General features: G+C 46.5%; 1 protein-coding gene across 6 annotated transcripts in view; it reads left to right on the top strand.

Annotated features, from left to right (window-relative positions):
- The window catches only part of ST7 (suppression of tumorigenicity 7), a 215,039-nt gene that overhangs the window by 130,658 nt on the left and 62,960 nt on the right, over positions 1-21,421 (top strand). For all 6 annotated transcript variants that reach the window (XM_090042229.1, XM_090042228.1, XM_090042227.1 and 3 more), the window contains one exon: positions 2,829-2,926. In XM_090042229.1, coding sequence (XP_089898355.1) covers positions 2,829-2,926 — 98 coding nt within the window. The remainder of the gene's footprint in view (positions 1-2,828; positions 2,927-21,421) is intronic.

The raw sequence follows: 21,421 nt of genomic DNA, 5'->3' as shown, positions 1-21,421 counted from the left end.
GGCGCTCATGTTGGGCCACGATGATGGGTATGGGGCTGCTGCCACTCCAAAATTTGCTGTAGCCCCCCCCACAACCTGCCCTCGCAGTGCCACTGCCAAGTGCCAGGAAGAGTAGCCTGCAGTAGCAGCCTGCTTTCTCCTACACGCAGTTCCAGGGGCATGTGCCCTCCTGGGAAGAGCCTGGCACAGCCTCCCAGCCTGCAGCCCTCCCAGGGCGCGCATAGCAGCAAGAGCTACCCCCACCCCTCATCCCGCACACCACACCCATTCACAGTTTCTTATACTTTGCTGCCTGCTGCAGCCCTGGGAGCAGCCAACGGGCTGCGCTGTACCCCTCCCCTTGTCCTTTCCCCTATAGACTTACTTAGCTGTGCTTTGGGCCTCTGCTTGTCCCCACTCACCCCAGCCCCTGCTGCAGTGGCCCCAGGAGCACCATGGCATGGCGCAGCCCAGGACCTGGGGTGAATGGGCACAAGCGGAGCCCCAGAGGTGATTGTGTAAGAGTTAATTTACCTTGCATAAGGCAAATTTGGGGTATAAAAAAGGGTCATCACATAAAAGCAAAATTGCATGTACAGAACCCACATAAATTAAGGGACACCTGTACTTATTTACAAGAGGGGTTCATGATCTCATTTCTTGAACACTAGCACATGCCTACATATGTGAATGTGCACATACATTCTCTCACACCCAAGGTATTTTTTACAATATGCAACGATTTTCAAGAATGATTTGGGATGGCTACATTTTTGGGTCTCCAATCTAAGACATTTTGATGCGGGCTGCTGTTTAGAAAGTAACACACCCTTTAAGGCGTCTCAGGTTAGGCATCCAAAATCTCTAGTCACTTTTGAAAATCCTGGCCTAAAGAGCTATCTTGATTTCATAATAGGTAAATATATTTGACCTTTCCTTCAATCAGCTTAATTATGAATCCCAGTTTGAAAAGTATACCTGTTAGTTACACTATATAAAGGGACTGAAAACAGATGTAACTGATAAGCCTTTTATTAAATATATAGAAATCTATACAGAGATAAGAAATTACATAATCTAAAATACAGCTGAATGAAAGCCTTATTCTGCTTTATTTATTTTCTCTTCTAAAATCAAACCTTTCAACCTCTTGTTTAATCTATCTGAAAAATATAATCTCCCTTTAAAATAATTTGTAGGTACTTGGAATGTTTTCAGCAGACATCTTGTTCTTATTATAAGTGAGTAAAAAACGTTAGAACCGTACGCTAAAATCTTTGCAGACTGCATATTATACAAAAAAAATAATCTGTAGCAGGTGTGTTATATTTCTCAGATTATTAACTATATGCACATTTCCTGTAGGTTGAAAAGCAAGTTAAAAATCTGTACTATAACGATAGTGAGAGAATGGTCCTCGAGTTTTACAAAGAGAATAAGAATTCTCTTCCAAGAGAGCTATTGCTGTGGCTGTTTGCTTTCTTTGATGCCTTTTTTGGTATCTTGTCATTTTCCTTTCTCTTGGAATGCTATATCTGCATCCTGTTACACTGGCATGCATAACTGGCTGCTTTTGGGGCCTGAAGGAGATCATCACCACAAGAAATAAGACAACAGTTGCATAAAACAGAGGCTGAAGATGAATTTCCACTGTTATTATCAGGGAAAAGGGACTTTTATACCTAGGGTTCACTTTAATCAATTTCCTAATAATCCAGGCAAAGCCAAATGCAAAAGTCAGTGGCTGCTGTGTATCAGCCTCCTTCCCTTACAAAGTACTGAATGGTATATTTTGAGAATTAGACAAGAAGAGCAGTTGGCTGCACATTTTATTTTATGTATTTCTTGAGTAGTCTTTACTCTTATGACCGCATATAACATACCCAAATGGTCTTGCTTTTAGAAATTTTCTGCACCTTGAATTCTGATTGCTTTTCACAAACACGGATTATTAGACAAGTGTGGAGCCAAACATGCTGTCATTGATGCCAATGTATATCTGCATTGGTTTCATTAACTTTAGTAAAGATGTATCACATTTGGGTCATGTCTAGACCCATGTAACCTACTGTAGAATTTGGCCCAGGCTAGTTATTAAATGTCTCAGTGCCCTTGGTAATCAGCAATAAGAAGAATGCTGAGGGGGCACTGTGGGCTGGTAATGTCAAATGGACCTTTATCCGAATCAGAATCATAGAGAAGTAGAGCTGGAAGGGACCTTAATAGGTCATCTAGTCTAACCCCCTGCCTGAGGCAGTATTGTCCCTGTCCAAACCATCCCATATAAATCCTTTGTCTAATACAGTCAACTCTGGCACAACAAAAGACATAATGTCCTAATCAGCCACACGTAAAGCAGGGGGACCATGGCAGTCAATGTCCTGTTGCTGCAAATATTGTTAAAAGTACAGTCAAGATCCCAGGAAGAAAGCTGCATCCCTGCTACAGAGGAAAGCAAAACTCCCTACATTCTTTACCAATTTGATCGTGGGGAAAAATTCCTTCCTGATCCCAAATATGGCAGTTGGTCTTAATAGAGGGGCAGGAAACTCTGGGTTGAAGTCCTAGCAGGAGCACAGGCATATCCCAGGTACTATCTCCAGCCTTGGCTGCAGCCAACACCCAATGTCTCTGAGGAAGGCTTAAAAAAAATCCTGACACATGTAGCAGCAGGGGGTGGGAGGGCAGGGGCTTGGCTTGTTGCTGCATCCCAGCCCCATGCAGCAACAAGCCAAGCCCAGAAGTTTGGAAAATACCCATAGTAGTATATAGGCATACCTTGACCTAGGAGGTCATCCCTGACCAATGTCTGTTTTAGTTGTAATTATTTTTATTTTCCCCTTCTACAGGACGGGATACCAATGTCCTAGTATACATCAAAAGAAGGCTGGCAATGTGTGCAAGAAAGCTGGGGAGGACCAGAGAAGCAGTCAAAATGATGAGAGATGTGAGTTGACAGTTTCATGTAACTCTGTACTTTGAAAACAGTAACACAGAAAGCAATTATTTTTTGCCTTCAGGTAAACACACAACCTTCCTGCATATAATACTTCTGATTATTTTCCTAGGTGGACTGTGTATATAGATTCAGCTGAAAGACTATTTTTGATGGTGCACAGTCAAGTACACAAAGGTTAAAAAATAACAGAATTAAAGTAGCCTTAACAGTTTGAGCTCATCCGTATTTTGTGTATGCATTTTACTGAAGTCTCTACTTAAATGAGCATGTTTGTTCCAGGGAACCCCTGCTTCATTCACTACACAGAATGAGTTGCTTACTCAATGAAAAACTATACAATATTTTTTCTCTCCTCGATGAATGCGCCACACATGTACTTTATTTTCTACACGCCTTACTCTGAAAATAAAATAATTTCTTCCCGGGTTTTTCTGTGGTACTCATTATTTCTGAGGGCTTTGGAAACCATTCAGTATTAGTAGTTGAAAATTCATGGCACCCCTTCCTTATATAAAGACCTTTTATACATGTAGAGAGGTCAAAAGTGTCCATTAAGTGCACAGTTGGAAACACCCAGGAGGAATACTTACTAATACTTCTTCCTTCATTCTTTTACTTTGTAGATGCCAGCAAGGCACTACTGAGAGCACAGGAGAGTTTTTGTGGTCTTGTTGGTTATGCAAAGTGTTTTAGTGGTCTGTGCATGTGAGGAGGAATGGTTGGAGGGAAAGCTTAGGCTGCTCAGGCTGAGCAACCTCAGGACCTAGTGGTCTTAGTCACACTCAGGAAGACAGAACAGGCGTGGTTCAGGCAGCCCAGCCCATAGGAGCTGGGAAACTGGGCTAAAGCATATATACTGAAAATGAAATCTTTGGAGTAATGGCTGTTAAGCTTTAAATAGTATAAACAAACTATGGACAAGAATATCTAGTTTCTAACAAACACATGACCAAAGGCATTTTCAGTGCCTTCCACTGCAACCTTCAATCAATTTCATGAACAGATCAGAAATATAGCACTGTTTTATGTATGTATTGGTTATACTGGGAAGGTATAATGCTTGTCCTCATGGATGAGAAGGAAGTATATGGAATATATTTGTATTGTGCATATTGCCACAATGTAGTGAAAGGAGCCTTTTTGTTGCAGTTCAACAAAAAGAATTGTCTGTGCAAAACGGAACAATATGTGAGTCTCTTGGATTTCATCCTATGGCTAATGTCATTTTTGAAGCATGAATTGTATACTGACAAATAAGGATCTCATGTGAACCACAAAAGATTCCAGAAAGGAAGCTGTGAAGTCCTCATTTATTTTATCTTGTAAATATCAAGAAGGTTGTAGAGACAGAACTGAACTTGAAGTCTAGGTGCCCTGCATTTTTTTCCTTAATGGCCGCTAGGCCAGTTTGTAGGAAGTTGGTTTTGCCATTTTTACTACCTGTTCAGAGGGATACTGAAGGCTGGGCCAGTCCTTTAATATGACTGAAACCATCTTGAGATCACAACCCCAGTGTACTGGCATCAAAAGGCAGGCCAACCCAACTTTTTAGCTGCTTTCGTCTGGCTGTGCCATACAGCAAGGTGGAAGTTTAGTTATTTATTTCCTAGATCTCTAGAGTTGGAAGGGACCTGGCAGATCATTGGGTCCAACCCCCTGCTCCAGGCAGGAAAGAGTGCTGGGGCTAAGTAACACCAACCAGATGTCTATCCAATCTCTTCTTGAACACCTCCAAGGTAGGGGAAGACACCACCTCCCTTGGAAGCCCATTCCTTATTATGGCAACACTCACTGTAAATAATTACTTCCTTATGTCCAATCTAAATCTGTTCTCCTTCAGTTTGTCGCCATTATTTCTGGTAACCCCGAGGGGTGCCCTGGTAAACAGAATGCTCCCTATTCCCTGCTGGGCCCCCCCAGTGAGTTTGTAGACAGCCGCAAGATCGCTTCTCAGCCTTCTCTTGCGGAGGCTGAAGAGATTCAGGTCCCTCAGTCTGTCTTCATAGGGTCTTACCTGCAGGCCCTCAACCATATGAGTAGCTCTCCTTTGGATCCTCCCAAGGTTATCTACATCCCTCTTGAAGTGCGGTGCCCAAAACTAGACTCAGTACTCCATCTGCGGCCTCACCAGTGCTGCATAGAGGGGAATTATCACTTCCCTAGACCTGCTCGTGATCCACCTACAAGAAAGTGTGGTTAGCTTTGCTTATTGCTCATGTTCATTTTTGCGTCAACCAGGACTCCGAGATCTCTTTCCACTGCTGTGGTGCTCAGAATGGTACCTCCCAGTCTATGGGTGTGTTGGAGATTCTTTCTCCCCAGGTGCAGCACCTTGCATTTATCCGTGTTAAATTGTATCCTATTCTGATCTGCCCACTTCCCCAGTCTGTCCAAATCTGCCTGAATTCACTCCCTGCCCTCCAGTGTGTTAATTATCCCATAGTTTAGTGTTGTCTGCAAATTTGAACACGGTGTTTTCAACACCTTCATCCAAATCACTGATAAAGATATTAAACAGCACTTGTCCAAGGACAGAGCCTTGGGGGACACCACTACCCACATCCCTCCAGGGGGGAACTGACCCATCCAGCACTACTCTCTGGAGGCCCCTGCTACACATTGTATATATGACACAATTAACTGGTCAGTTGTGCAATAAATTTAGACCTGCCACATGTGGAAAGTAATTATCACATAATGAACTGGTTAATTGCACAATAAATTTAGACCAACCACTCATGCAAAGTAATTATCACAGAATAAAAATGATTATCCAGCTATAAAAAGAGCCAATCAACTATAAAGTTAGTGCTTTAAAATGTGTAACAACTCTATAGCTAATTTCTACCCAGTTTTAATTTGAATGTGTATCAGGGTCCTGAAAGGGATAAATTCAATCTTGATATCCCTTCATGGGAGATATGGATGGTATTTTTATGAGGAGGGTATAAAAACTTCTTATAATATTGATGGGTTATACGTGATTAATGGGAATAGAAGGGGATTTATTTATCCTGAAAGTGCCCTTTCAATGTAGTCTTAATACTCTTTTGAATTTGAATGTTGTGAGAGAGGGAGTGGAGGCCCCGTTTGTAGCTGAAAGATTGAAACCAGATTTTTCAAGATGAGGAACACAAAGAATATGAAGTGTCAAGAGGTGCATGACACCATCTGAGAAATATGATTAGCATACGGTAAATCCTTGACACTTTGAGAAAATAAAAAAGGTAGAGGAAGATTAATTTATTGCACATATGAGGCCATTGTGGTAATATTGCTGATGGGTTATTTTGTATTGTTTGAATTCTATGTAAACAAAGACCTGGTAAATGAACTATCATTGTTTTAAATACGATTTTGAGTTTAAATAAATACACAGATTGGTAGTGGAATGAATATGTTACATAATATTTAATTGAAAATACTTCTGTTGTATATTAAAAAGGAGGAGTTGCTGGTCAGTTATTAATCTGTTGCTACGGACTGCTGAGTAAAATACTCTGCTGATATTAACTTGGAGACAATGTTGCATTGCAACTCATTTGAAGAACCTGAATTGTTTTGATGATGGTGTGCTACTTTGATTTGGTTCATTGACTTTATTAGAAATACTAAGACAGACAAATTACATAGAAGAGATACGTAATTAGATTATATGTAGGTATTGCTTTATTTATACATCTGATGAAAGACTATTTATTGTGTTTCTAGTGTAGAAGCCAGCACCCTGTCATTTTTATGTACAGTGTGCTAAATGATCTCACTTAAGTTATCACACATCTGGAGCAACTCCACTGCAGTCCATGGAGGTATTCCAGATTTATTCCAGTCCATATAGAATAGGGCCCCATGCACATAGGATAGACAAAATGGCTCAGAAATCTTATCGGCCTTAATGACAGCTCAATCTGAAAAGCCTGTTGTTTGATTTGTAATGTTGCATGTGTAAAAAGGTTTTAATAATGAGTGTTCTGAGGGAGTTAGTTTAATTTGGCAAGAGGTGACATGATGGTGGCTGATCCTCTAAGGTGCTAAAATAAAGTCTTCATGATTCATGCTGCAGCTTTGCCTTTGTGCACTTTTGAACTCACAGGGTAACAGAAAAATCGTGAGACAAGTTGAACATTTTCTCATCTTGACTGCATAGTGATTTGAATGATGTAGACACCTTTGACTGCCCACCTTGAATGACCAGGAAATCAGCTGGAGATGGCCTTTGGCTTGAGTTCAGAGCCGGGTTTGACTCCTGCAGCTGGAACTGCAGTGAAATGCATTAACAGCTCTGCATTGTGCATGTATACTTTTATATTAGGTGGTGAACACTGGTGCAGGGGTTACTGAGGACATGAACTAGTATTCATTCCTACTGGAGGAAATTTCTGAGTCCCCAAAGCTCTCTGTTTGCTCCCTAGATCAGAATTCCCCAGCCTGAGTAGTAGGCGAGGGCTTTGCAGACTGGAAGGGGAGCGTACAAGCGTTCTTTTTTGTGAGATATTCTAGGTCAGGGCGGTCAATTATTTTGGGCAGAGGGCTGCTTTACTGAGTTTTGGCAAGCCATCAAGGGCCACATGACAGTTAGCTAGGGGCAGATAAATATTAATTTTCTAAAATTTTTAGGGGCCCTGCAGGCTGGATAGAATGGCCTGGTGGGCCGCATGTGGCCCTTGGGCTGCATTTTGCCCACCCCTATTCTAGGTGGACACCTGCAAGATCTTTCTCCCAGAGGTGGCATGTTTCTCCTAGCAGAATTTGACTGGCATTCAGGAATGTCTGAAAGCTAAAAAGGAGGCATACGCCTAATGGAAGGGAGGGGCCATCATTGCTTGAGACTGTAGTGGGGCTGTTAGGAAGGCTAAGGCAAAGACAGAAATAGGACTAGTGACCAGGATCAAAGATAACAAGAAGTCCTTTTTTAAATACATAGGGAGTAAAAAGAAGGCACCGGGTAACATGGGGCCCCTGCAGGACACGCTTGGCAATCTGGTGGTTGGACCAGATGATAAAGCTGACCGCTTTAACAAATTCTTTGCCTTCATTTTTCTGAGCAGGGACCGGGACATTGTCCTAACCGGGATTCTGGACGGACTCAGGAAAGGCACCGCCAGGCCTAGGGTCAGGGAGGACCTAGTTAGGGAACTTCTGGTGGGGCTGGATGTATTCAAATCAACAGGTCCAGATGATCTCCATCCCAGAGTGCTGAGGTAATTGGCAGAGGTCATTGCGGGACCCATGGCACAGCTTTATGAGCACTCATAGTGCTCTGGTGTGGTGCCAGAGGACTGGAAAAGGGCCAATGTGGTCCCCATTTTCAAAAAAGAGAGGAAGGAGGACGCAGGAAGCTATAGGCCTGTTAGTCTTACCTCAGTACTGGGGAAGCTCTTTGAGAAAATTATCCAGCTGTGAAAGACCAGCAGGGGAGATTATGCTTAGAGGCAACCAACATGGGTTCATTAGGGGCAGGTCCTGTCAGACCAACCTGGTTGCCTTCTACAACCGGGTCACAAAATCCTTGGATGCAGGTTTCGCAGTGGATGTAGTCTTTCTGGACTTTAGGAAGGCCTTCAACGCTGTCTCTCACCCCATTCTCATTTAAAAATTAGGCAACTGTGGCATCGATGCCTACACAGTCAGATGGGTCACAAATTAGCTGTAGGGCCACACCCAGAGAGTAGTGATGGATGGGTCATTTTTGACCTGGAGGGAAGTAGGCAATGGAGCCCCCCAGGGCTCGGTCCTCAGGCCCGCACTGTTCAACATCTTTATCAGCAACTTGGACGAGTGGGTGAAAAGCACCTTGTTCAAATTCGTGGATGACACTAAGATGTGGGAAGAGGTGGGCACACTAGAAGAGAGGGACAGGCTACAACTAGATCTGGACAGGTTACAGGGGTAGGTAGATGGGAATAGGATAGGTTTCAATACTGACAAATGCAAGGTACTGCAACTAGGGAGAAAGAACCAGCAGCATACCTATAGGCTGGGGAACTCCCTTCTCATCAGCACAGTGGCAGAAAAGCATCTTGGAGTTGCTATTGACTCCAAGATGAACGTGGGCCGCCAATGTGAGGACGCAGTCAGTAAGGCTAACTGCATCTTGTCATGGTAGATAGTCCCAGCTGTAGCCAGCCTACCAGAGGCATGACACGGATGGGCACACGTCGCACCCCAAGGGTCCCCTCGGGCTCTGCGGCCGCCGCCTCTGGCACCTCAGAGATGGCCACTGAGACGGAGCCCTTGGTTCCATGCTCCATGCAGACGGGGCCCCTGGCTCTCGACTGCATGGGCTGCCTGTCCCTTTTTCAGGCTCTGGTGGCCAGGAGCATGGACACCTCCCTCTGTGGGGTCTGCTCCCTTTTGGGGTCTCTGGTGCATCAGCTGGAGGAGTTCCAGGCCACAGTCCAGAGACTGCGTGCCATCAGGGACTGTGAGCAGGAGATTGACTCCTACTGCCAGGCCCTTCTCCCCCGGAAGCTGGAGGGTAGACCATGGTCTCCTTCCAGGACAAAGGAGGACTCCAGGACCTCCCACTCCGTCCAGTCAGGGGCATGGACCAAGGTGGCCCCCGCCCTGCTGGAGCTTAGCAACAGGTATGCACCTCTTGCTGCTCCAGCAGAGCCTGCTGAGTTGCCAGCTCCCACAGGCAACACAGGCACAACTGCAGCTACAGCCCCCGCTCTTCCCAAGACAAAACATAAGGTATTTGTTGTGAGAGACTGCATCCTGAGGGGGACTGAGGGGGCAATCTGCCACTCCGACCCCTTAGCCCAGGAAGTCTCCTGCTTCCCGGGGGCCCGCATCAGGGACATTGTAGAGAAGATCCCAAAGCTCCTGCAGCCCACAGACCACTATCCTATGCTTCTTATTCATATGGGCACCAATGACATGACTCGGAGCGCTTCCAGCTGGGTCATGAGGTGCTACAGGAATTTGGGAGCAGGGCTAAAGGGTCTGGGGGCACAGGTGGTGTTCTCATCAATCCTCCCAGTCTTGGGCTATGGGCTGAGGAGGGAGAGGAGGATTCACGTAGTGAACCAAAGACTGTGGTGCTGGTGTCATTGGGAAGGCTTTGGCTTCCATGACCACAGCCTACTCTTTGGCAAGAGAGGCAGCGAGCTGCTGGGAAGAGATGGCCTCCACCTCTCTCCCCTGGGGAGGAGGCTTTCTCAGCCAGACTGGCTGATCTGCTCCCCCAGGCTTTAAACCCTTTGGGAGATGGGAGGAACTACCACCACTGCTGGCCTGCTGAGTAACCCTTGCAAAGCCAGCGGGCCAAGGCACTTAAGGGAGCCCAGCCCTGGTACAATCTGTGGGCAAGGCAAGAGCCCCCAAGGGGACACTTGCCTGCCTGTACACAAATGCCAGGAGCTTGGGGAATAATGAGGAGGAGCTTGTCCTCCTGCTCAATGCAAATAATTATGATGTCATAGGGATAACAGAGACCTGGTGGGACTCCACCCATGACTGGACCTCAGGTATAGATGGCTATACCCTGTACAGGAGGGATTGTGTAGATAAAAGAGGCGGGGGGGGGGTAACTCTCTATGTTAAAGAAAGCTACATGTCACTGCAGGCTGATATTGGTGACCAGGGTGGATGACTGGAGACCCTCTGGGTTAAAATCCACGGGGAACATGGCACAGGGAACACAATGGTGGGAGTCTACTACAGATCTCCCACCCAAAGTCCTGAGCTTGACCAGGAGTTTGCCCAGGAACTGGCTGAGGCCGCATGCTGAAGGACCATGGTTGTCATGGGTGACTTCAATTACCTGGACATCTCGTGGGAGGTTCACTCAGCAAAATCCGAGTGGTCGCAAAGCTTCCTCTCGCACGTGGATGACCTCTACCTGACTCAAGAAGTCTATGGGCCAACGAGAGGCAAAGCGCTGCTCGACCTGGTACTGGCTACTGGGGGTGACCTAATCAGCGACCTAGTGATCGATGAGAAGCTGGGTGACAGCAACCACGAGTTGATTACCTTCACCATCTGCCATAAAGCTGGCAAGTCAGTCAGCAACACAGAAGTCCTTGACTTCAGGAAAGCCGGCTTTGATGAGCTTAGGAGGCTTGTCACTCAGGCCCTAAGGGACCATGAACCCAGGGAGAGGGGAGTTCAAGAAGAGTTGTTGCTCCTCAAGGGAGCGATCCTCAATGCACAAGCTAAGTCTATTCCATCTCGGAGGAAAGGTAGCAAGAGGGCACAGCAGCCCCCTTGGCTCTCCAGGGACCTAGCAGACATCCTGAGGCTAAAAAGAAAGGCCTACAAAGGATGGAGGATGGGATTCACCTCCAATGAGGATTATTCTGCACTGGTACGGGCCTGCAGGGAGCAAACCAGGAAAGCCAAGGCTGCAACTGAACTCCAACTAGCTTTGAGTCTCAAGGACTTTTACAGATATGTGGGGAGCCAGAGGAAAAGCAAGGGCAACATTGGACCCCTGCTGAACCAGATGGGGCAACTGACAACTGATGCCCAGGAAGAAGCCAACCTATTAAATGGGTACTTTGCGTCGGTCTTTCATCAGTCCCATGGGACGCCCATGCCCTCTACAGGACAGGGAGGTCTGGGTGGGGGGAGATCCCCTGCCCTCCAGAAATGCTGACCTCATGAAGGAACATCTTGAGAAGCTGGATACCTTTAAGTCAGCCGGCCCTGACAGTCTACACACCGGGGTACTGAAGGAGCTGGCAAGCATCATAGCCCAGCCCCTGGCACAGATCTTTGAGAACTCCTGGCCATCTGGTGTAGTGCCCAAAGACTGGAAGAAGGCCAATGTGGTGCCGATCTTCAAGAAAGGGAGGAAAGTGGATCCAGCTAACTACAGGCCCATCAGCCTGACTTCTATCTCAGGGAAGATCTTAGAAATGTTTATTAAAGAGGCCATCCTTAATGAACTGTCCGACGCCAACATCCTAAGGGATAACCAGCATGGGTTTGTTGTGGGTAGGTCTTGCTTGACCAATCTTATGTCCTTGTATGACCAGGTCACCTATCACCTGGACAAGGGAGAAGAGATTGATGTCATATATCTTGACTTTGATCTGGTATCCCATGATCACCTCTTGGTGAAACTGGCCAATTGTGGCCTTGGGTCCACCATGATCTGCTGGCTGGGAAATTGGCTCCGTGGTCGGACCCAGAGGATACTAATTGATGGAACTTACTCATCACGGTGCCCTGTGACCAGTGGGGTCCCCCAAGGCTCTGTCCTTGGACCCATATTGTTCAACATCTTCATTAATGATGTGGACATTGAAGTCAGGAGTGGACTGGCCAAATTCACCGATGACGCCAAACTTTGGGGCAAAGCATCCACACCAGAAGACAGGCGGGTGACCCAGGCTGACCTGGACAGGCTCATCAAAAGGTCGGATGAGAACCTGATGGTGTTTAACACTGAAAAATGCAAGGTTCTCCACCTTGGGGGAAAAACCCTGCAGCATCCTTATAAGCTCGGCAATGCTACGCTGGCTAGCACTGCGGAAGAAAGAGACTTGGGGGTCATCACTGGCCACAAGATGAACATGAGCCTGCAGTGTGATGCTGTGCCTGGTAAGGTGACTAAAACGCTGGTTTGCATCCACAGATGCTTCTCAAGCAAACCAGAATGTCCTTCTCCCCCTGTACTCTGCCTTGGTGAGGCCACAACTGGAGTATTGCATCCAGTTTTGGGCTCCACAATTCAAAAAGGATGTGAAGAGGCTTGAGAGAGTCCAGAGGAGAGCCACACGCATGATCAGAGGTCAGGAAAACAGACCTTACGATGACAGTCTGAGAGCCATGGGGCTCTTTAGCTTGGAAAAGCGCAGGCTCAGGGGTGATCTGATGGCCACCTATGAGTTTGTCAGGGGTGACCACCAGTATCTGGGGGAACATTTGTTCACCACAGCACCCCAAGGGATGACGAGGTCAAACGGTCATAAACTACTACAAGACCATTTCAGGCTGGACATAAGAATTTCTTTACTGTCCGAGCCCCCAAGGTCTGGAACAGCCTGCTATCGGAGGTGGTTCAAGCACATACATCGAACACCTTCAAGAGCAAATTGGATGCTTATCTTGCTGGGATCCTATGACCCCAGCTGACTTCCTGCCCTTCGGGTGGGGGGCTGGACTCGATGATCTTCCGAGGTCCCTTCCAGCCCTAATGTCTATGAAATCTATGATACATCCATAGATGCATCTTGAGCAGGTCCAAGGAGGTGATCCTCCCCCCCATGCGACATTGATCAGGCCGCAGTTGGAGTACTGCGTCCAGTTCTGGGTGCCACACTTCAGGAGGGATGTGGACAGCTTTGAGAGGGTCCAGAGGAGGGACACTCGCATGATAAGTGGGCAGCAGGGCAGGCCCTACGAGGAGAGGCTAGAGGGCCTGAACCTGTTCAGCCTCCACAAGAGAAGGCTGAGAGGGAAACTGGTGGCTGTCTATAAACTTACCAGGGGGGACCAGCGGGGAACGGAAGAGTCCCTGTTCCCCCGAGCACTACCAGGAGTAACTAGGAATAACGGCCATGAGTTGGCTGAGAGTAGGTTCAGACTAGACATCAGGAGGCGCTACTTTACAGTCAGGGTGGCTGGGATCTGGAACCAACTTCCAAGGGAAGTGGTGCTCACTCCTACCCTGAAGGTCTTCAAAAGGAGGTTAGATAATCACCTTGCCAGGGTCGTTTGACCCCAGTACTCTTTCTTGCCAATGGCAGGGGGTTGGACTTGATGACCTGCTCAGGTCCCTTCCAAACCTACCAACTATGAAATTATGACTGAATTCTTGTATGCCTAGTTTCTACTTGGAGAGCAGCAACTTTCTCAATAGAAACATAATGCCTGTACATGGCCTAAGGTGACTGAAAAATAAGAGTGAACCGAGAGAGTGAGGTGAATGATCTTTGAACAAATCATTGAAGTTCATGAAGATGAACAATAGTTTAGAACTGGGCTGTCCCTCTTGTAAGTAGCAGGGGATGCACGCCACAGGAGCCACACTAGTGGCAGCATACCATACACACATGTGGACAGATGTCCCTTACTCCTTTGCATTGCACACTGGCAAACTGGTGCTCTCTCACCCTGCTGCATCCCCCACATGAGTGGTCAGGCACCTCCCTGTGTTGCACTGTGTGTGGGCAACTGCTCCCCATCCCCGCTGCAACCCTGTGCGAGCAAGCAGGTTCCTCCTCTGCACCATGTGCAGGTGGATGGGTAGCCATTCCCCCATCAACCAACACTGTGCCCACAGGCAGGCACTCCCTACTTGGATGTACCACACACGTTGGGGTGAGCACCCCCATACAGATCCCTGTCTCACCTGAAGCTCCCAGGTTCCATTGTTGTGGTGCGCTGCACAGGAGCTCCAGACTGCTGGCTCACCCAGCACTACAGGCTGTGCTGCACCTCTCCCCCCGGAGCTGGACCAGACAGTGGGAGGGCGGGGGAGCCCCAAACCCTGGCTGCTGCTGCAGTCAGAGCAGGGGACAATAGCAGCCAGGTGGGAGCCTGGGGGTTGTATGCTAACCCCTTGTGGACCTGCCGACCATCTGTTGGACAGCCTTGATTTAGAACATATCTCAGGAAAGTGAATGTCATACATTTATCATTTAGGGATTCATTTCAAAGCCATCTGGATCCTAGGACAAGGTTTCCTTAGAAGGTGATTTATAATCATAAAAGGAGAGACAGCAGAAATCATGTCACTGCCATGACTGAGACAGGCTGAAACAAGCCCAAGTACAGGCCCTCTTCAGGAGATGAAACAAAACCAATCCCTCCATACCAGAACATTCAGTTATCAGTTCTGCCTCTTCCCAGAGGTTCTGATTTGCAACTCCTTTGTGCAAGAGCCGCAAGGCTCTTTCTTGCTTCAGACTCTTGGAATGTGTCATGGTTCCTCCACAGATGTCTGCTGTACCATTTCTGCCCCTTTCCTCTAAAATAGAAAATCCGTATGTGAAAGGACATAAAGACCATGTGTTATGTCTTCTGGGAGAAACTTCCCAGCTCTTGTGGTTCCTTGAAAGTCTCTCCTTTTCCTAAAGAAAATCAGTTACTGAGGTTGGCAGAGCAAATTAAATTTCCAGGAGCTATAGGGACTGTAGTACCTTATATTGCTTGGGGAGGAGGGCAGCTCCTGTTCACCCTCCCCTTTGGAGCACTGATCTCAGTTCCAGAACATGAGCAGGCATCAAAGTCTTCCCCACAATCCTCAGCCTGCCCTTTTCAGACCACTTGACCAGCCCATTTCAGCAACAGGTACTTCTTACAGCACCACTAAATGGGGAGTGCTTGCCCTGGAGGCTACTTTATTGTCCCTAAAGGGCAAGTATGTCTTATGAGAGTGACATTTTCTAATTTGAACTTTCTTTTCTCCAGCTGTGTCAAAGTAAAATGAATATGATAATCTGTATGAATGATGCTGTATGAAAAAAATGTTTGTATGGGTGCAAGGGCTAGGTTTGGAATAAAATTAGAACCCTTCTAAACTTTCATTACATCTGGAAGTGAATGAAAACAAAATACATTTTATGGTTACAAAATATTCATTTTTTTTTAACCTCTGGCCTATCAGAACTCTCGAGTTCTGGTTTTGAGTCCTGAAGTTCTTCAGTGAGGACTTGGAGCAGATAAGGTTTTAGTAACTTTTGAGTAAATGCCTTCTAGCAAATGGAACTAGACCTTGTTGGCCCTAGAGGTCCCTTCCAGTGTTTCCAGGCTTGTATCTAGGACCAGTCCAAGCATCAAGGAGTTCACATTTTTGAAACTATGGTACCTACAGATGGACCCAGGAGTTCAGCTTTTAGGGACCTAGTTCTGAAAATGTTGCATGCGTGTATGTTCTGACTGAAGTGTGCAGTGACCATATTGGGGATGAACATATTGATGCATGTCTGCAGGCATCAGACAACTTTAATGACTTAAAGCAGCTTACATTCTTAGGGAAGCATGTGCTACTAGGTGTCTGTGATGATTTGTTTTAAACACTTAGGTTGCCCTAAATATTTAAGGTGATTTAAAAGGCTGGGTTGTCTGAAGGCTTGAAAGTGGTACCATACTATCTTAAGAAGTTTTGAATAGTATTGGTCATATGCTTTGATTTCTCCCTCTCCTTCAATTCAAGACTCAAACCATTTGCTAGCATCTACTGCAAAGTGGTATTCATGGGTCTTGTTACATGTTCCACTTTGAGCTGCTCAAATGTCGATCTGTGTTATTACTAGCTTGAGTTTGGAGCAGTCGCACCTTAAAGCTAAAAACCTTCTCTGACTGTCCTCTACCTTCACAGCTGTGACTTGCCACTAGAGGGCTAGCAAGCAAGGGACCTGCCTAGGAGCTGCAGCTATGAGTTGCCACTACAGTGCTGGTGAGCCAGGACAGGTTTCTACCCCTGTTCTAGTTTGTGGGGAGGCTGAAAGATGGGTTATGGGGAGGTGGGAACATGAAGCTGGAAGACAGAGTTAATGGGGTGGGGGTGGTAATGAAATGGGGGTGGGGAAAGTGTGGTGAAATGATGGAAGTCAGCCACTGAAAGGTAAAATAAAAAGAAATAAAAAAAATTAAAAGAGAAATAGAGGAACTGCATTATAGAAGATCTAAACACCATCTACAAAGGTGGGCCTTGCAACTGAGGCTGGTTCCCTGGAGTCATGCATACCAGTGACGAGAGCCATCTGCCCCCCAGTCGCTCTCACTGGCCCTGGGATTATGGGAGAAGTCAGAGGGGTGAAATGGCTTGAAAAGTGCAGCTCCATCCACACATCCATCTGCCTGCCTATAGCAAAATGCACTGCTCAGTGTGGGGGCGAGCAGCACAGACATGCTGGAGGACAGGGAAGGGCAGCAATCGCAGCAGTCCCCAGAGGAGCAGCCAGGAACACCACTGGTCTGAGAGATGCTGCAGTAGGTGCAGGGAAGCCGGATGGAGGGAGGAGAGTGTTACATTTCTTACTCATGGGCTGTGCATCATGATGCCTCTCAAGGGATCCTGCAGCACCCTGGCTGAGAATCACTTGATATTTGCTTCTTGTTTACCAAAAAAGGTCTAAAAAATTGTTTGACCTCTGTAAGTCCTTTTTCTCCAGAAACTTGTGATAGAATAAACTTACAGTGGCACAGAAACAGCTTCTTCAAAATAAATCAGTATTTATTTGTTGAAGGTCTGCCATGATACCTTCTGTGGACTGTCCTTGTTCTGCTCCTGCTCCAGGTCCAACCCCTTACTATTTTCCCTGTCATACCTTGATGTTCCCTTTCTGTTGATTGGGCTCCCGAGTCCTGGAGTGGGCTCTTGGTGCCTATCAGACCGACTCAGTCTCTGGCCTCTGGGCCCTAAATCCTCCACCAGACCCTTGCTTGCTTTTCTGCTAATGGTTCATGTACCCAGTAAAACTACTTATGCCCAGTGGGCACAAGCCAACATCAGTGGTCACAACTCATGACCCTAGTGGGCCAAACTGAAGCCTTAAGGGTTCAAGTCATGGTCTCTATTCCCTGCTGTAGCCATGCCCATGGTGTCACTTGATTATTAGGGCTGTGCGAAATTTTGGCAGCCATTTCTTATTGGAGGGGTTTCGGACAGTTTTGGCGCCCGAAACACCAAATCTGAATAGAAATAGAAGGTTCTGAAACAGGTCCAAAATGAATTGGAAGACTCCAAAATGTTTCAGAAATGTTTCAGAGAATTTCATAGTTTCATAGCTGGGCTTGCAGGGAAACAAAAACTAAGAAGAGGGAGAGGAAAGAGAGGGGGAAGGACTGTTCTGATATTGACACCCAGCTACCAGTTCGATTCCCCAGCTCTCTGATCATTTCTCCTGTTCTTTCTGGGGGGCGCAAGCCCCCAGATCCGCATGCAGGGTTTCAGCAGGCTGCCACTGCAAGCTGGGGCCAGCAGCAGCTGCTTAGCACAGCCTGTGCTGGGCACCGGGAAGACAGCAGTGCTGCCATTGGCCCCAGCCTGCATCAGCAGCCTGCTAAATGCTTATCTTGCTGGGATCCTATGACCCCAGCTGACTTCCTGCCCTTTGGGCAGGGGGCTGGACTCGATGATCTCCCAAGGTCCCTTCCAGCCCTAATGTCTATGAAATCTATGACGCCCAGCACGCAGATCTGGGGGCCTGCTCCCCCGGGAAGAGCTGGAGGAATGTGAACAGAGAGTTGGGGAATCAAACTGGGGGCTAGGGAATCCTTGCCGTGCAACCTGGCTTCACAGGGAGCAGAGATCCACACTGGGGTCTCCTCCCTGCTGCTGCTTGCTCTGTGCAGCTCCAAGTCTCTGCTCCCGGTACAGTAGGGACCAGCAGTCTTGCTCGCTGCCTTGCGCTGCTTCCCTGCCCTGCGATCTGGCATGACAGGGATCAGAGATCCACGCGGGGGGTCTCCTTGCCTGCACCAAGGGCAGCAGCCCTCCCCCTTCCCTGGATGAGCCATCCATGGCCCAGTCCTGCTCCCCACTGGGGCCCCAAGCCCCACCCGGCTAGGTAGGGCTATGCAAAGCTTCCCTTGTAGCCTGTTCAAAACAGATTCGGAGGAGATTCAGCAGAGCCGAATCTCCAAAACAGATTAGGCTGAAACGAAACAGGGCAGTGATCGGAAATACCAAAACAAATCACTGTCCTCCAGAATGGTCAAATCCGAAACGAAATCAAAACACAGCTGTTTTGCATGGCCCTATTGATTATCCTTCACTCTCCTGTGCCAGCTCCAGCCCTCTTGGCTTTGGCCCACAGATTACTCTGGCTTACTCTGGCCCAGCTTCTCGGCCTTGGTCTTTATCTTTTATGGGGTCAGGCTTTAGTATGCCCCAGTCTCCCTCTTTTCCTCTCACTCTCTCTATGGTGCCCTCTCCCTGGCAGGGCCAAACCCGGAGTGTCTCTCTGCTGCCCCTGCATGGTCTTGTAACCATCCCTACAGCCACTCTCCACTGGATGTTACAATCCTGACTGCAACAAAAAAAGAAAAGAAAAGGCAGCCCATCCATATCTTCACAATACAAGGAATAAACCTGAACTAAAATCCTACCCATCCTGGGTGAATTGAGAACACAAAAAAAGGTTTCTTTGCATGCCTGCAGACTCTTCCTGTGATTTCTGGCTCTACAGTAGCCTGCCTGGGGTCTCCCCATCCTTCTCCAACCAGGGCTGAAGTGACCATGCTGGCCTGAGAGCAAGCCTCTTATATCCATAACTCCCTCCTCTTTGTCCAGTCACTCGGCATGAACACAGTGGTCTCTCATTTGCACTTTCAGCCCTGCTGCGATTCACTTGTGAAACCTGTGGCAGGGCAGTTGGTGATTGTAGAGTCTGTCTCCTTTTTCCCTATGGCCACAAAGGCCCTCACAGGTTTTGCTTGTCTTCTCAGCCTTCTTCCAATAAGAGGGCAAGGATTCCCTGTTACAGGAATGCAGCATTTAGGAAGCTGTATTAAAACTGAATTTTTCCTTATGTATAATCTGTGTGTAAGCATAATATGGCTATTCATAGCCTAGATAAACTATTCTGGACCTCCCTGCTCTCTGCTGATCTTCACTCCTGCAGAGCCCTCACATACCTATATGTGTATCTTTCTGCTTACAACAGCCCTTTTTTTCTGTCCCTTTCTGCCAGTTACTTTTGGTCTTTATCTTCCCAGCCTTGGCAATATAGATGTGTAACTGCTAGTATCAGTCAGGTAGCTTCTTTATAGTTAGTAATTTAGCTTACAGCTAGTGTGTGTTGGAACTCTCCTTACTTAAAGACCCTTCTACATGTTATATCTATTGCGTGATTACTTTATTAACAGCACAATAAATTTAGACTGGCTACACATGCAAGTTAACTATTGCACCTTAAAAATGTCCAACCAACTACAAAATTACTGCTCAGAAATGTGTAATAACTTTGTCTGGTTTCTATTCAGCTTTAATTTGCACGTGTAGGCAGTCTGCTGGTGGGAGACCACAGCTGCTGTAATCTGCCAGCCATTGCGATCTCCCAGCTATGGAGTACTCCATGCATCCCCACGACTGGGACACCACAGCAGCACCTCACAGCTGTCGGGGCTGTCCTGGCTAACCATGAGGTGCAGCTGGGACCAGGAGTCCTGCGCCTGATGGGGCTCTCTCTTCTAGCTGTGCCACATACACAGCTGAAACCAAGAATCCACACACCTGACAAGTGTTAGACTCTCAGTTCTGGCCATACATATATATCCTAAGTATTATAGTACCAATACAGTAGTATAATTCCCATACAGATTTTACAGATACCAGTGAAAGGAACAGGTATACTAAAATCTGGGATGTAATTCCAGAGTCTGAATTGAGTTTCTCCATCTTGTTTTGTTTTTTAATTAAACCAAATCTTTAAAAGTATCTTAGCATTCATGAATTCATTTGAATATGGCACACTAAATGTTTGTTGTTTTGTTGGGAGCAATAAACAATGAATAGCTGCATATTGTCTGTTGCAAAAAAATAGGAGTTCAAATAGAGGCTTTTGAGAATAAATGCGTCAACACTGGGCTATACAAAAGATCATTCATCCACTTCCATTTTCCTCTGAGTCCCATAGCTAATTGATGCATGAAGATCATCATATTATTCACGAAGAAAACAATTTTAAGCTACAGTTTATGCCCTATATCTAGTTTAGTAAGAACTGGCTTAGTATAAAGTAGTAAATTATGGAGTATTAAGATGTATCATGGTTAAGACAGTAAGATATACAAATATATATTGGATCTCCTTTGGAAATTGCACTAATCAACATATTACAGGGAGAACACTGACTGCAAAATCTATGGCTCCACGAGATGCTGTCACCACCTCAGTCTGCTCACAAGTTTTTCCCCCCTCTGTGTCACCTGTGCCCCCCCTGCACTCCCACATGTCGCCTATGCCCCCGCAATAGCTGCTCTCTACCACACTGCCTGGCTGCATTGCAGGCTATATGAATATGTATGTGTGTGCACATCCATGTGGCACCCCCTATCTCTGATTATCCTCCTGCTCCCCCCAGCCCTAAGCAACCTCTTGCAGGCTGGAACTCTGCCAGCCTGGAAGGGGAAACCTGCAGTTTCCCAAGTTTTTCTCTTTTAAAGGAGAAAAATCTGTTTTTCCACAGGAAAGAGAAAACCTGGCTCCCTGCTAATAAGATGCATTGGCTTTAATAGGAAACTTTTGGTTGGTAATATGGAATATTCCTTGTTAAGGCCTGGTGCATATTTTATTGATATTTAGCTGGTAACTTAGTACAAGAGAACTTTTTTTTTCTTGAATTGTGGCGTTACCATTAAAAAGGAAGCATGTAATTTTTTTCACTACAGACATTTTAAAAGAGAGATTAGAAAAGAGTTGAAAAAAAGGTGAAGTGAATTATGTGATGTAGATCTACATCTTCTCTGAAAACAAATCTATTGACATGGAAGTAGATTGGTATCTCACACGCACAACCTCAGTAAGCATCTAAGTCAAGGAGAGATGCACTACCCCCCTGGCATTTGTGCTTCTCTGTT

The sequence above is a fragment of the Crocodylus siamensis genome, chromosome 4 (genome assembly GCF_052110815.1).
Source record: "Crocodylus siamensis isolate JL-2025a chromosome 4, ASM5211081v1, whole genome shotgun sequence".
In the NCBI taxonomy this organism is placed as follows: domain Eukaryota; kingdom Metazoa; phylum Chordata; order Crocodylia; family Crocodylidae; genus Crocodylus; species Crocodylus siamensis.
The sequence above is the reverse complement of the archived record's forward strand: the minus strand, read 5'-3'. Positions and strand labels throughout refer to the sequence as shown.